The sequence below is a fragment of the Chiloscyllium punctatum genome, chromosome 32, assembly GCF_047496795.1.
Source record: "Chiloscyllium punctatum isolate Juve2018m chromosome 32, sChiPun1.3, whole genome shotgun sequence".
NCBI classification, from domain to species: Eukaryota; Metazoa; Chordata; class Chondrichthyes; order Orectolobiformes; family Hemiscylliidae; genus Chiloscyllium; species Chiloscyllium punctatum.
This window is the reverse complement of record NC_092770.1, coordinates 3,950,764-3,967,028: the sequence shown is the minus strand read 5'-3', so window position 1 is coordinate 3,967,028 and position 16,265 is coordinate 3,950,764. Positions and strand designations below refer to the sequence as shown.

The following is a 16,265-nucleotide window of genomic DNA, read 5'->3' as shown; positions in this document are numbered from 1 at the left end:
TGGATTGTCAAGCTACTTGAGTGTTGTTGGAGTTGCACACATCCAGACAAGAGGAGAGTATTCCACCACCCTTCTGATGTGCGCGTTATTGATGGTAAACACGCTTTGTGAAACCAGGAGGTGAGTCCCTTGATGTTGTATTCCTAGCATCTGGCCTGGTCTTGTATTTATAAGGTGAGCCCAGTTGAGTTTCTCTCCAATAGTAACCCCAGATTGTTAGTGGGAGATTGTGATGTTAATGTCATTGTATGTGAAGGAGCAATTGGTGATTTGAGAGGTGGAAATGGTCATTGTCTTGCACTTTTGTGACGCGAATATTACATGTTATTTTCCCGCCCAAGGTTGGATATTGTCTAAGTCTTCTTGCATTTGGATATGGACTTCTTCAGTATCTGAGGAGTTGCTCATGTGGTGAACATTGTGCAATCATTGGCACACATTCCCACTCCTGAACTGATGATGGAAGTACGTTGAGGATAATAAGGAGAGAATAAAATGTTTTATTGGTCAAGTCACAGGATGATATTCATAATTCTGATCAGAGCTGTTTTAGTGGTGTAGGAAGTATAGAAACCCGATTGATTTTCTCCAATAAGGGACTAGCAGGAAATGGTATATTGGACAATAATTAGTGATCAATTGCAGTTTGGTGTAAGAAATAGAGAGGAAGAGTACTATTTATGTATTGGGAAATATGAATGTTCAAAGTGGTTTCAATGTCCTTGTGCACCAGACAGTAAAAATAGACAGGCAGGTGTAAAAAGCAGTTAGGAAGGCAAATCATATCTTGGTCTTCATTGCAAGTCCATTTGAGTTCAAAAATAGGGATGTCTTGCTTCAGTTATACACCGCGCTGATGAGATCACACCTGGCGTATTTGTTTCAAGATATAATAGAGACAATGCAGCAGAAACGTTCTCAACTGATACTGAGGACTGTCCTGTAGGGAAAGATTGGTTTGATTGTGCCTGTATCCACTAGAAATTGATGGATGAGAGAGAATTTAATTGAAGCATGTAAAATTATAATTGGGCTGGACATATTAGATATGGAGAGATGCTTTCTCTGGCTGTGGAGTCTAGAAGCAGAGGTAACTATCTCAGGCTAAGAGGTAGGCCATTTAAAACAGATGAGGAATGATTTCTTAAAGGGTTGTGAACCTTGATTTTTTTTATTTATCTAGGTACTTATGACAAGTTTTGTTTTGTGTACAGTACAGGCAGACCATGCCATACAAAGTGCATCAGGGTAATAGAGTGAAGAATACAATAAATTAGCTGTGGAGAAGGTGCACATAGAGCAAGGTCAACATTTACATTTCAGATTTGAGAGATCCATTCAGAAGTGTGATAACAGTGGGGAAGTAGCTGTTGCTTTGTATGTTTAAGCTTTTTTATGTCCTGCCTGATAGAAGAGGTTGGAAGAGATTATAACTGGGTGGGAGGGATCTTTGATTATGTTGGCTGCCTTTTTGACAAAGTAAGAGGTATAGATGGAGTCAATGGATGGAAGGTTGGCTTGTGTGATGGACTATGTTCACAAGTCTCTGTAGTTTCTTCTGGTCCTGGGCAGAGCAGTTGCCATACCAAGCTGTGATGCATCTGGAAAGAATGCTTTCTATGGTGCATCTATAAAATTTGCTAAGTGTCTTTATGGACATGCAGAATTTCCTTAGCCTCCTGCTGAAGTAGCGGGTGGTGTTGTGTTTCCTTGACTGTAATTGTCAACATGGGTGAACCAGGACAGAGTACTGGTAATCATCATTCCTGGGAGCTTGATGCTTTCGAGCATCTCTATCTCAGCACCATTGGTATAGGCAGGGGTATGTCTTCCACCTTGCTTCCTGACATCACTGGCCAGCTCTTCAGTTTTGCTGATGTGCTATGGAATTCTCTACCATAGAAGGCTGTAGAGGCAAGGTTTCAGACCATATTTTAGAAAGAGATAAATTTTTAAACTTCAGTGGCATCAAGGGATATGGGGAAAAAAAGGATCAACCATGATCATATTGAATACAGGGCAAGCTCCAAGGGTCTACTCCAGCTCCATGTTTTTATGCATGCATTTTTACTGGAATTAAAATTAAATGTATATTATTTAAGTCATTCTTTACAGAGTCCTATTTGAGCATATAGTAGAATTCAGAATAATCTCCTGAAGTAGAATATCTTCCATTGATTCGCTTAATTTTTAAACTTGTCATTTTCAGTGAGACATTTGGACATTACATCAATAATGAAAATAACAATAGTTTTTAAAAATCTGAATGTATTTACAAGTTTCAACTTGATAGGTTTCTTACAGTGTACTCTGGGAATAATAACATCTACTTACTGGGCTTTATTTGATTCATAGGATTCCAGACATTGAAGGCTGAAGAGTTGTTAGGTTGTTGAACTCAGGAAGTCTGACAGGTTTACTTTGTGTTTTAAATTAGTGACCTAAACTGACTCTGATTCAAAAAAAGGTTGCGCTTGATTAGAAGCTACTGTTGAACTTTTATTTTTAAATGGAAAAAATTATTATAAAATTTGATATTTTATTTTTGTGTTTTTCTTGAAGTGTCAAACATTTTAATCCCACTTGCTGATTCTTCAACCCCTTAAGGCACCATATATTTCAGGTGGCACGTTCCCGTACTTGCTAATTTTTCTACTTAATCAGGGTTCATCACCCCTGTTAAATGCTTCAACACTAAAAGGGATGGTAATGGCATAGAGGTAATATCATTAGTAATCCAAAAACCTAGGCTAATGTTCTGGCCATGTTTTGAATCTTACCATGGAATGTGTGAAATTTAAATTCAGTTTTTTTAAAAAAACCAAATGAATGGGAACCATGTCAATTGTCAGTTTAAAAAGAAAATCTGGTTCACTAATGCCTGCTATCCTTACCTGGGCTGGCCAGTGTGGGATTTCAGACACCCCAGCAAGCTGGTTAACTCCTAACTGCTCTCTGGACAATAAATGTCTAACCGAAGCCCTGTGTGATAAAATATCCCCAACATTCACTTTTTCTATCAACTTTGCAATAAACTCCAGAATTCCATTGGCATTCCTAATCACTCTATCTGCCTACTATTTTTTTTTTATTTTTCATGTACTGAGCACTGAGATCCCTCTATACCTCAGAGTATAGCAGTTTTACTTTATTGCTGCTGAGGTTTTGCAAAATGTATTTGCAGAAACAGCATTTTTAATTTTGCTTGAATTTCTGTTTTGTTCATTGTTTGTAGAGAGAGAGAGAGAGAGCATCTCTTACAGTTGGCGTAAGTCCTTTTATTTCAGTTGTGAGAATTTACTTGGAAAAGTGAAGACTTTGAGTTGTTTAGCCTAGATTTTTTGGTTAAGCCTCTGGAATGAAACTCAGGTGAGAATGCTATCACTGAACCATAGCAAGTTGAAAAAAATCTTATTAACCAAATTATGAACAAAATAAATTGTATTATCTTTTGACATAACAGGTTACATTTAAACTTTGGTTCACAATTTGAATGTTCACACTCCCTTTTTAAATATCTTTTTCAGACCTTCCAAGTCATCTGCAAGTAAAAAGGTAATTATAAATCTTATGAGCCAAAGTATGACATGGATTTGTATTTATAGAAGCTCAGCACAAAATATAAACAGGTTTGCACTGCACACAATTGAGAGTCGATTGCATTTGGATTTCTAAACCTTAAGAGCTTATAGCCAGAAATTTGTATCAGGCTTGAAATTCTTAGGTATTCAAAGTTTTGCTTTCAATTTCTAGCTGCCAGTGAGTCAGATTGCTTATATAATTCCATGCTGGTACTTCAATTATGATGTCATGGTGACATGAAACACTAAATCTGCAATGCAAGTGCACGCGAGACAAATGATCATTTGAGGGTTGGGAGGGGAGGTAACTTCATTGAATTGGTAATCCAGAGCGCCAGGTTCATGCTCTGGATTTGAATCACGCTGTGGCAATGAGAGGCACGTGTTCTTGAATTGTGTTAGGTGGAATCTCCTCTAGCAGTATGTGTCCAGGCCAACAAAGAAGGATGCATTGTTGGTCCTGGTCCTTGGATATGACGTGGATCAAATGAATCAAGTATCAGTCAGAGAATGGTTCGGAGACAGGGATCATTGTATCCACCCCCTGGGAGGGTAGTAGAGGCTGGAAACCTCACAACCTTTAAAAGGTACATGAACACTTGAAATGTCATCATAAGGCTATGGGCTAAGTGCTGGAAAGTGAGATTAGTGTGGATAGGTCAGTGCAGACTCAATGGGCTGAAGTAGCTGTTCTCTACAATATGACTGTAAGTTCATGCTGGAGAATGACATACAACAACCCAGAGCAAGAAAAGCCAGTTAGTGGACTTCAGTTGGTCTCTAACAGAACTGAGAAGGATTGATTGTAATAAGGGGTTAGCTTGAAGATCAGTCACTGAATTGTGGGCCACGTTTTAAGGAGTAGATGGTTTGGATCCAATCAAGGAAAATGTAGAATAAACAAATTCAGAGCTGTCTTGGTGGCAAAGGGGGTAAAAATTAAACTTTGGAAAGGAAATGTGCTTTATAACAGGTATAAGGCAGAAAACACAATCAACAGGAATACCAAAGGCTTGTGGAGTAAAAAGCAAAGACAAAGTATGAGAAAAGGCCAGCAGCTAACATAATGAGGAATCCCAAAGTTAGCTTAGGCATATAAACAGTAATAGAGTTATTAAAAGAGAACTAGGGCTGATCAAAGATCAAAAAGGGATTTATAGATGGTGGCAAGAGTATGGTTGAGATATTAAATGAAATTTGTCATCTATCTTTACAAAAAGTGGTTGTTGCCCAGGCAGCAGTGACAGTGGAAGAAACTCTGTCACTGGAAGGGTTCAAAATTAACAAGGAAGATGGATGGATTGTTGGCACTTAAAGTTAACAAGGCATTGGGGCCAGATGAAATGCATCCAAAGATTTTCAAGGAAGTCGGGGTAGAAAATGTGGAGACACTAGCTATAATATTTCAGTGTTCCCTGGACTCTGAGGCGGTGCTAGAAGACTGAAGAATTGCCGACATTTAAGGTCTTGTTCAAAAAAGGTTGGAAGGATAAGCCTAGCAACTAAAGACCAATTTATTAAATCTGGTCGTAGGGAATCTTTTTGAAACAGTTGTTTGAGATAGAATCACATGCAAAATTGTGGGTTGATTAGGAAGAGCCAGCATGGATTTATAAAGAGGAAATAGTGTTTAGCTAACTTGCAATACTTTTGAAGAGTGGATTAGTGGTGCTGGAAGAGCACAGCAGTTCAGGCAGCATCCAAGGAGCAGCAAAATCGACGTTTCGGGCCCTGATGAAGGGCTTTTGCCCGAAACGTCGATTTCGCTGCTCCTTGGATGCTGCCTGAACTGCTGTGCTCTTCCAGCACCACTAATCCAGTATTTGGTTTTCAGCATCTGCAGTTATTGTTTTTACCTTGTTACTTTTGAAGAGGTCATGGAAAATGTTGATGAGAATAACCTTTTGACATAGTATACATGGATTTCCAGAAGGCATTTGATATAATGCTTCAATAGATTTGTGAGGCAAGTTGTAGGCCATGGTATAAGAGGGACTTTGGCAATGTGGATGCTAAATTGCCTGAGTGATAGAAAGTAGAAAGCGATGGTCAATGGATTTTTTTTGGGCTGGAGGAAGGTTTATATTGAAATTCTCCAGGAGTTGGTGTTGGGACCCTTGCCTTTCCTCATAAATGTTAATGATTTGGATCTTTATGTGCAGGTGACAATTTCCAAGTTTGCTGATGACGCTAAACTTGGAAGAATTGTAAGCCTTGAGGAAGATAGTGTGGAATTCCAAAAGGACATTGCCAAGTTGGTGGAGTGGGTCAGTAGGTGGCAGATAAGAGTAAAGTGATACTCTTTGGTCAGAGGAACATTGTAAAACAATATAAAATAGGAGGTCTGATCCTAAAGGAGGTGCAGGCACAAAGGGACTTGGTTGTATATGTGCACAGGTATTGAAGTTGTCAGGGCAGGTGGAGAGAGCAGTAAGTAAAGAAGGCAGTTTTCTCAGCTTTATTAAGCAGGATGTAGAGTGCAAGTGCAAGAGCAAGGAGGGGATGACTTCTGCCCATAACTCCCCCTCTGCAGACTTTTCAGAAAGTGACTGCAATATGCAACATACATACAAGATATTCCATTATTCATACATGTGGTCATATAAATGACCACAATTTGGAAATTTCAAGCTTATCAGTAAAACCCAAGTCTAGTGTTTCAGGTCGATGCATGTCATTCAGAAATGAATGATAGTAAAGATAAACTTTTTTTTAACATGATGCTTAGACATTGAAAAGTAACAAGACAGGTTTCTGTACTTGTCTCATTACCTCCTTTGCCTAGTTTTTTTTTGTCCCTGGTTCCACTTTGCCATTCCACAGTAAGGCCAACAACTTGAAAGAGTAACTTTTTTTTCTTTACACCTGCTATTTCACCTATTCAGTGTTTCCACTCACACATTTTTATTCTACAGTAATTTACTTTTATTGATATGTTCACAATTCAATTTTTCTATTTGCCTGTTTTAGTTCACTAGACCAGTAAATATTTCTGATGATCTGGATGACCTTACACAGTCCTCTGATACTGGTACAGATGGGTCAGAATCCCCTAGTTCTGCATATAAGAATACCCCACTGTTAATTGCACAGCTGGATACAGAGGCAATAGGTAAGGAGGGTAAATCCAGAATCCTCTTTCTTCTTCTTACTGCATTGTATGCAAAGTTTTCCAATGTTATTGTTCAACTTTGTTCCTCTTCTATTATTATAAAGAGGATTTACAATAAGCAAGTAAGAACAATTTTGCCAACTTCAATTTTGACCTAGATTATGGAGTTTTTACTATAACTGAAAACTTAACACCAGGCAAGCAAGATATATATGAATAATGCAAGGAATTATCAAACAAAAATCTGTTCATATGATGGAATTCAGTCTGTTCTTGAGTTTATATTCTGTGACCTATCTGAGAAATCAATAAATGCAGTGTTTCGTACCCAGTATCAATTAGGCAATTCTAACTTTTTAATAAATTGTACATTGTCAAGTGAATTAATGAAATAATTTATTTTTATAATGACTTTTTTTCCAATGACAGACTCCATAAGTTTACTGAAAATCCAAAATCTGGTTCATGAATATGAGCGAGCAGTTGAACGGGAAAAGAAACGTTATGCCTTACTTTCAGAGAAAGTAAAATATCTGGAAAATGAACGGAAAGAGCTTCATCAAGCACTGGACAAAACTAAAGAAATGAAATCCAAACTGGAGTGTCAGAAAATGGAGAGCGATACTGACTTTAATAATGTCAAGTAATGTTCTTGCATATATTATTTGTCAATATAGTTTTCTATATCTGGATCAATGCTAAGTTTTGATACATATCAAAAATCAATGTTCCAGCAAAGGTCTTGATGACTGACTATAAAGCTGGTAAGATTCCCATGTTATTTCCCTTGGGAAAGCCGTGCTATATGAAGTGCAAATATGCATTTCAGAGGCCAGTGGCAAGCCTTCCTGGAATTAATGATTCCAGGGACAGAAATCCCACCCTCCCTAAGAGTATCAACCAAGATTACCGAGTGACCCGAGCAAACGTTGAGTGGACGGAAGGAGGATCAAAGCAAAGAAACAAAGATGGAAGGCAATGATTGTGGTTTTCATTGTATAGTCTGCACATTCCTGTTGCTGTTTCCTTCAATGTGGCACTGAGTGCCTAACACAAGCTCCCAAGCAAACATTGACAAGGTTTTTCTTTTCAGGCTCTCTGATGATTCCACCAACAATAGTGGGAATGGGCATAAGTGAGCATTAATTGCCAACCTAAGAGTCTCAGTTGGATGCAGACCATCTACAAGCATCTTGCCCTGGACTTTATCAGACCAGAGACAAGAAGCTAGCTAGATTCCCACCTACTAATTAAATGTACTCTCCCCCTCCAATTTGTGTGCTACTGTCACGAGTCAATAAATGCATTTGAAATCTTTCACATTTGTAAATTTGCATTCACGTCTTTCCTTAACCAGTTCTGATAGATTTGACATTATTTTAAAAACCTTGCTATCAAAAAAATACTTGCTACTTGAGGTGGTTACATTTTTTATCTTTTTGAAAGAAACTGATATTTATGGTAGATGAGTGTCACTGTAAATTTTTCATTGGAGATTAATCATTAGCTTGGTCAATATTGTTTCAGTCTCGGTAAACACAGCATAATGTATATGCTGGGTATTTAAGAATCCCCTCTCCCTCCCCAGAAAAGTGCCTCCTGTTTCCCATCCATTAATTTTAAACAGTAGAAAATGCCGTGATTTTCTGGTCTATTTTCCTCCTGTGCAAAATAATGACAGTGAAGTATTCTTCAAGATACCTCCAAATTTCTGAAAACAGTTGTGTTTATATCGCGCCTTTTCATGACTTGAAGATGTCCCCACAGCTTATAGGGAAGAAACAAGCCTGTTATCTTGGTTCATAAATAAGACACTAATGTTCTCCAGCGTTTGTAGGATATTGTTCTGCAGAATAACCTTTCTTCAGGCTTTTTGGTCACCCCTGCAGAGAAGTGGTAGTGTAATCAAAATGGCACGTGGAACAGGATGTTTAAGAAAAAACTTAATTTTAAAAACTCTTAATAGTATTCATGGTTATAATGTGTGCAAAATAAAATCTGATTGAATTTATGAAGTGTATAAATATTATTTACAATATAGTTCTTATATCTATGATCTTTAATGTTTTTGAATGAAGATTTAGTCTGAAACAAGAGGAGGAAAAACGGAAGATTGCAGAAATATTATATGAAAAGAGCCGTGAACAACTCCAAAAAAAGGAATTGCAGTACTGTGAGGAGCTGAAAGCAAAACAAGAATTGGAACTAATAATAAGAAACATGGAACTGGAAAGGAAATCATTGATCAGTAACATAGAACAGGTTGTTAGACTTATTTCAAAGTAATGATGTGATCTAATAAAAAGACTCTGTACTTTGTTTTGGAAAATATAGGTGCAGAGAATTATGGAACATGTGAGAACTAAATTATTTCCTTTACATTGGTACTTAAAGAAAAACTTTAAATGAGTTCTCCAACATTTATTAATTCATTTTTTGAAAAATGTGCTTTAACTAATGTTTTACACAAAAATAAACTAAAAGATGCCAATGCTGGAAATCTGAAGCAAAAACAGAAATTGCTACATAAGCTCAGCAGACCTGGCAGCATCAGTGGAGAGAAAGTAGAGTTAATGTTTCAAGTCCAGTTCTGAAAAACAGGTCGCTTTGCTTTCTCTCCAGCTGCATTCCCTAAACCTCTTGCAGTCTGTACAAAAGGAAGGAAATCTAAAAGGCAATTTAAGGCATATTAAGAAACCGTTTTGAAGTGTCATATATTTCTACATCAAAGATACCTTGTAAATAAAACAAATTCTTTAGTTTCAAGCATGAGCTGCTTTTTAGTGCTACTTAGGTAATGTCTAGAAGTTCAAAGATTGCACTGTAATGGGATCCTACAACATTTGACTTTGAAATTTAAGTTTTAGTTATGCAGAATTTGAAATAATTGCTCATTGTTGTGACAGATAAAAGTATTCAACAAATTGTTATGATCCCAGTAGAGACTATTACAAAGAAATTTTGAAATCCCATTCATTACTGAAAGAATGAAGCCAAATAGTCCATAAATTAAATTATTTTGCTATACAAGTCTCAAACAAAGTGAACGCTATTAACTAAATATGGTTTACTCCTACCCATTTTTTAAAGTATTCGAGTGTATATAGCTCTTAAACGTTCCTTCACTTTTATGGACCAAACCAAAGTGCCACAGCTCTCAGGATATCACTTTGATTCTCCCCATTATTATCCACCAAGATGAGTCATTTTCGAGTCTTTCTTTCCAGCTAAGCAGTGGCACTTCACAAGTTGTGGAAGATTCAACTCAAATGTGTGCTGCACTGCATTTTTGAATAGTGACTTCACTTCAGAAATAATCATAATTTCTAATAGACAGTTCACTTCTGTTTTACAGCTTCTGACAGTATCTCTCTGTCCCTCCCTCTGTCTCTGTGTGCGTCACTGTCTCGCTCGCTCCTGTGCGCGCTCTCACTCGCTCTCTAGCTCTCTCTATACTAATGAATTCCCTTATTTAGAAACCTGTTTTGCTCTGGGAACGATGAATAATCCACATTCTTTATTATAGTAACTCTACACCTGTTATCCTTACAAAAGATTGGTCATCCATTGTTTGTTTTCTGCCTTTTTCTGAAATGAAATGAACATTTTTTTTATTATAATGGTGCTAATTTCAGGATTGAGGCAATAATAAGCTGTTTCCATTTATTTTTCATTTGACATTTTAATCTCTCAACAGTTATAATGTCTTTTTAAAGCAATAAGTTATATTTGTGAAATATATATATTATAGAATCAGGTAATTGCAACAAAAGTAAAATTTGTTCAGTGTTTACTCAAAGACCATGTGCCAAAAAATACAGAATCCTATTGAACTTACTATTTCTGAAATAATTTTTGTAACAACAGATTAATTAAACTTTGTTTAATATGCTTAGCTTCATGAAGATCATAATGAATTACAACAGCAATTCAACCGGGAACAATCTATTCACAGAGAAATTGTCAACAGCCATCTGCACAGAAATCATGGAATAGAAGAGGAGGACAAGAAGGCATTAAAAAATGCAGAGGTATGTAAACAATGACCACAGACTATCTTAAAATTGTGCAAATGCAAGTGATGGGAAAAATAAATCCTCCTACTTGAGCATCTGACTGCTATAAATACTGTACTATCAACTAAGAAATTCAAATTTCTTAGGAATTTCAATTTTAACTTAATGCAGACGCTGGAAACCAAGTGCTGGAGAAACTCAGCAAGTTTGGTGGCATTTGTGGAGAGAGAGACAAAGTTATTGCTTCAAGTCTGTTTCTCTCTCCTTAAGAAAAGTACTGGGGGTCCCTGATTTATGAATGTCCAACTTATTAAAACTTGTGCCAAGCAAGCACGATCTCAGACATGGATGTAACATTAAAGACCCAACATATGAATGTTTCCTGTACTAATGGGTGTCTCCTTTTATATTGACCCGCCTTGTTTGTCAGCAAATTCTGTAACTGATTCCATTTGCAACCACCTGTATTAAAATTTTCCTGTTATTAACTGACCTCCAGATAACATAAGTTGCCAACAATTCTTCATTTCAGCCAATATCCTCAATTACAATTTTTTGATATTTCAATGTAAACTTCTTAGTCCTCTTATATTTTTAAGGTAGTGTAATGAAGATTATACGTGCTATCACATGTACAGGTCCTGTTTTAAAAAAAGAACTAGCCATGTTTATATATTGTTGCACTGTATCATCAAAGAGGAAAGCATTATGGATTATTTCTATGCACTTTTAGAGATTGGCTACAAAGTAGTACTGATTGAGACCTTGAACCAATCAATGGACTGAAGAAAAATTAAAACAATGATTTTCTACCTGGTTAAATTAAAAGTTTAATTCCTGCTGTAATGTTGATATTAGCTTTTGTGTTTTGCCATTGAATCCTTTATTCAAATGTCACATTCTATGTCTTGAAGGTTGCTACTCACCTTTGTGATGTTAATGACAATGAAAAAGATGTGATGCTGCAAAATCATTCACTACAAAATGAAATTGCTGTACTTAAACTAGAATTGGTTCGTGTCCGTGAACGGAATCAGGAAGAACAGGGAAAGTATATGGAGCAGATTGAGGCTTTGAAAGAAAAGCTAGATGACACAAAAAAAGATTTGAAGTTTAACGAAGAAGCTTTAACTCACACCGCTTTGCAGTACAATAGCCAACTGAATTCATTGAAGACTGAAATCTCAATGTTAACTTCCAAGCTGGAACATGAGAAGCAAAATAAAGAAAAACTAGAGACTGAAACGGAAGCTATCCGTTCACAGTTAAGTATAGCACTTAAGGAACTAGAACGGAGTCAGGCAGCTAAATGTGAATCTGAACAAGTTCTTCAAAGGGAGCATGATGAATGGCACCATTCAGACGAAAAACGAAACTATGAAATTTCCAGTCTCCGTGAGAGTAATAACAGCTTGTCGCAAAAATTAAGTAAAGAGGAAGCAAAAGCCAATAAGTTAGATAGTGAACTTCATCGTGCAACACTTTCTCTTGCTGAAAAAAACCTTATGTTGGAGAGTGTTCAGAGGAGCTTGAATCAATCTCAGGCTCGCATAAATGACCTAGAACACACCAATCAATTGCAAAAAGAACAGATAAGCAAATTTACAGTTCGTCAGGAGTCTATGCAAGAGAGATTGGCACAAGCCCAAAGTGAAATCATGCTGTTGCGGCAGCAGCTCGAAGATGCACAAAACAAAGGTATTATGAAGGAAAAAGCAGTCACTGATGTTCAGGACCGCTTCAATGACATATTTTCTAAACTTCGAAGAGATGGTGAACGGCAGATATGTTTGGTGGAAGAGAGGAATAAGGAACTAGTGAGCAAGACTATTGAACAAAGAGAACAAATCTGCAAGTTTGAAAATGAGAAGATAGAGCGAGAGGTACTGTGGTAATTAAGATTTCAATAATTAATCAGACTTTGTTTCTGCCACTTTTGAATTTTAAATTAAATTTTATGACTTTGCTAGCTTACTGCTAATGATGAAAGTAAAACTTCCCTCAATAGAATTTGATAAAATAAATAAGGACAATATACTTTTGGTCTGCTGTTGGACTCTACTGTTGTGTTCCATTGTAATTATTTTACATACCCTAACTTTAATAATGGTGTTCGTGGTGGTGACTTTCAAATTGAAGATAAAAAGAAAGAAATTTAATTTATACGATGCTTCGTATTTCCCTAAATACAGAATGCCTCACAGAATTTTAATGCAAATAATCATTGCATGCAGCTGTAAGACTATAAGATATAGGATCACAAGTAGGCCATTCAGTCCCTCAAGTCTGCTTTCCCATTCATTAGAATAATGGCTGATCCAACATCCCTCATATCTACCTTCTGTCTTATCCTTGTAACTTTTAATTCCCCAACTGATCAAGATCTATGTATCTCTTACAGGACTCTATCCATACACATCTGTGGCAAGAAGTTCAAAGACAATCAATTTTAAGAGAAAAAGCACTCTTCATCTCAGTCTCAGAATAAAGGGGTGCCAATTTAAGTCTACGCCCTAAACACACTCATGAGAGGAAACGCCCTCTCAATATTTATTCTGTCACGCCTCTTAAGAATTCTATGTTTCAAGAGATCACCTCTCATTCTTCTGAGCTGCAATGAGTGTAGTCCCAAGTTTAGCTCTTGCTCATTAGACAATTCCTCTATATCAGATAACATCCAGTTGGGGAAAAAATAAATTGCAGATGCTGTAAATCTGAAACAATAGCAGAAATTGCTGGAGAATTTCAGATCTGGCAGCATCTGTTGAGAGAAAGCAGTGTCAACCTTTCGAGTTCAGTGATTCTTCAGAATCACGTGTAGCTCAGAAAAGATCACGTTTAGGCTGAAGACCGCTTGTTGCTGTTTCCTCTTGAGCAGCAACCCAAACTGACCCCATCCTCTTCCCTCAATAACTCTCCCACCCAGAAGCCCTCATCAAGCTCCTTACCATCTTGCTCAAAGCATCCACTCTGGAACTTTGGACAATGTTCTATAGCAGTCTCAAACAATACCTCGTTACTGCTGCTGCCATTCATGATCTCATCAGAGTTCATTGTGTTGATTTCTTATTTTTGACCAAAACTTGGGCTTAGGGGTGGCAACAATTTGCTTCTTTCCAAAGCTCTTAAGCCCCTCTTTTGAACAAGTAAACATTTATGAGACTTCCAATTCCCATTTCAACACTTTGACCTCTATCCTGTGAATCAACTGTATTCCAAACTTCTTTCCCTATATAAACTCTACTACTCACATTTATGGATAACCCATCAACCTAATCTTCCATGATCCCTCAGTCCTTTGATAACTGACAAAACTATCATTACCAACTGCCCTGCGTTCATTACAAAAATCCTAGTGTGCACTGCATTTGTTATCGCTCTTAGATACTACAACGAAATCTGGATGCTGACTGAAGCACTAGACATATTCAATCAGTATTGCTTCTGCTGCGTCATCTTCAATTGGAACACTGTTAAACAAATGTTAGTGTCCTATTGAAGTCAGCTCCACTGCATTCAGGTAAAACTCCTGCAAAATCAATGTCTGTACATTGAATACTGCGTCTGAATGACCAAAAAGGCATTCTCCTGCCAAGTCCTGTTTTCTCAGCTCTCAATTAGCACTCTCTCCAGGGGAGGCCAAAGAAATTTCTTAAAGACTCATGGAAATGCAGCACTACTCCATCAAGCTCAATCTTAATGATGAGTCAGGGTAGTGTCAGAACAGGAAATAAATGGAAAAGTGACTCCAGATCTCCGAACCTTATGGTATATCCTGCCTTAAGATATATGCATCAAGAATTCGCCTTAAAAAATCAAGTGAAGACTATGGCAGAAACTTATGATCTTGAGTAAATGCTCTCTTCAAATTGAGGATCAACTGATAACAATGATTCCTTACTATTAATGTCCTCTAACTCTCTTCAGACTCATTGTTAATGTTGGTTAAATCACCTCATTCTAAACTAGACCTCATTCCTTATTATCAAAACTGAAAATTTATAAACGGAAGATGCTGTAAATGCTGAGCAGGTACAGCAACATTCATGGAGAAGGAAACCGAGGCAGTGGCCCAGGTCAATCACTTTACCTCAGAAGCATATGTTCACTATTCCAGTCTGCAGGCCCCCTCTGTTGTCTCTAGCTAAATTGTTTTTAGAACTCTTGGTGTTCTATTCACTCCTGAGATAAGCTACCACCAACTTTATCCTGTACGTCACAATGAGAGCTTACTTTCATTTCTGAGATATCAGAACTATCCCAACTGCTGTTGATAGCCTCATCTAGGCCTTCATCATTTCCAGATCCAGTTATTCTGGTAGTCTTCTGGCCACCATCTCTTTTCCCCATGTGCTATATATTTCAACTTGTGCAAAACTTTAATACTTTTAAGTGTTGCTCACACATTATGATCTTATGGACTTAGAGTAACTTCTAATCCCAGAGTTGAATTACAAACCTTATCCTGTTTTATCCCTTCTACCCAACCCATACCTTGTTTGCAGTTGGCAGCTCTACCTTCAGCCACATGAACCTCACACTCAAAAGTTCCTTCCTATGCCCTCCGCTATCCATAAAATCCTACTCTTTAATCAAGATTTAGTTATTTTTCCTTTTACGTCCTGCTGCAACTCAGTCGAGAATGTAGTGCCTGAAAAGCACAGCAGGTCAGGCAGCATCCGAGGAGCAGGAGTATCGACGTTTCAGGTATAAGCCCTTCATTCCTGACACAGGGCTTATGCCCAAAATATCGACTCGCCTGCTTCTCAGATGCTGCCTCACCTGCTGTGCAGATCTCCAGCATCTGCAGTCCTCACTTTCTCCTGCTGTATCCCAGAGCCCATTCTTGCCTAATTATGCCTCTCAAAGCACCTTGCAACACGTTTCTAAGGTAAATATGCTTTCTCAGTAATGTTTGTTTTTGTGTTTTGCTAATCAAAGAGAACTTTTTTTTAGACTACATTGAGGCAGCTTCAACAAGAACTTGCTGATGCCCTAAAGAAACTTTCAATGTCAGAGGCCTCATTGGAAGTAACAACACGCTATCGCAATGAAACTGAAGAAGAGAAAATACGTATGCAGAACCAATTGGAGAAGCTTAAAATGGAGGTAAATATGACCATCAAGCCATAAACTAAAATTAAATGTGAAAGATTCCTACAGTAATAGTGTAATCCTACTGCTAGGATCATTTTAATAAATGGGCGGCACAGTGGTTCACTAGTGAGCACTGCTACCTCACAGCACCAGGGTCCCAGGTTCGATTCCAGCCTCTGGCAACTGTCTGTGTGGAGTTTGCACGTTCTCCCTGTGTCTGCTTGGGTTTCCTCCAGGTACTCTGGTTTCGTCTCACAGTCCAAAGATGTGCTAAATTGCCCATTGTGTCAGGTGCATTAGTCACAGGGAAATGGGTCAGGCTGGGTTACTCTTTGGAGGGTCAGTGTGAACTGGTTGGGCCAAAGGGCCTGTTTCCACACTGTAAGGAATCTAATCTAAAATAATTTCAAAATACTCAACTGATGTCAGTCCACAAGATCTATATGAATAAACTCTAAA

General features: G+C 37.6%; 1 protein-coding gene across 12 annotated transcripts in view; it reads left to right on the top strand.

Annotated features, from left to right (window-relative positions):
* ankrd26 (ankyrin repeat domain containing 26) overlaps nt 1-16,265 on the top strand; it is a 161,001-nt gene that overhangs the window by 100,121 nt on the left and 44,615 nt on the right. For all 12 annotated transcript variants that reach the window (XR_011953372.1, XM_072551519.1, XM_072551517.1 and 9 more), the window contains 7 exons: nt 3,528-3,555; nt 6,552-6,693; nt 7,123-7,336; nt 8,772-8,955; nt 10,590-10,724; nt 11,624-12,592; nt 15,666-15,818. Coding sequence is in view for 11 of the 12 variants with exons in the window: in XM_072551519.1 (XP_072407620.1) it covers nt 3,528-3,555; nt 6,552-6,693; nt 7,123-7,336; nt 8,772-8,955; nt 10,590-10,724; nt 11,624-12,592; nt 15,666-15,818 (1,825 nt within the window). In the remaining variant the exon portion in view is untranslated. The remainder of the gene's footprint in view (nt 1-3,527; nt 3,556-6,551; nt 6,694-7,122; nt 7,337-8,771; nt 8,956-10,589; nt 10,725-11,623; nt 12,593-15,665; nt 15,819-16,265) is intronic.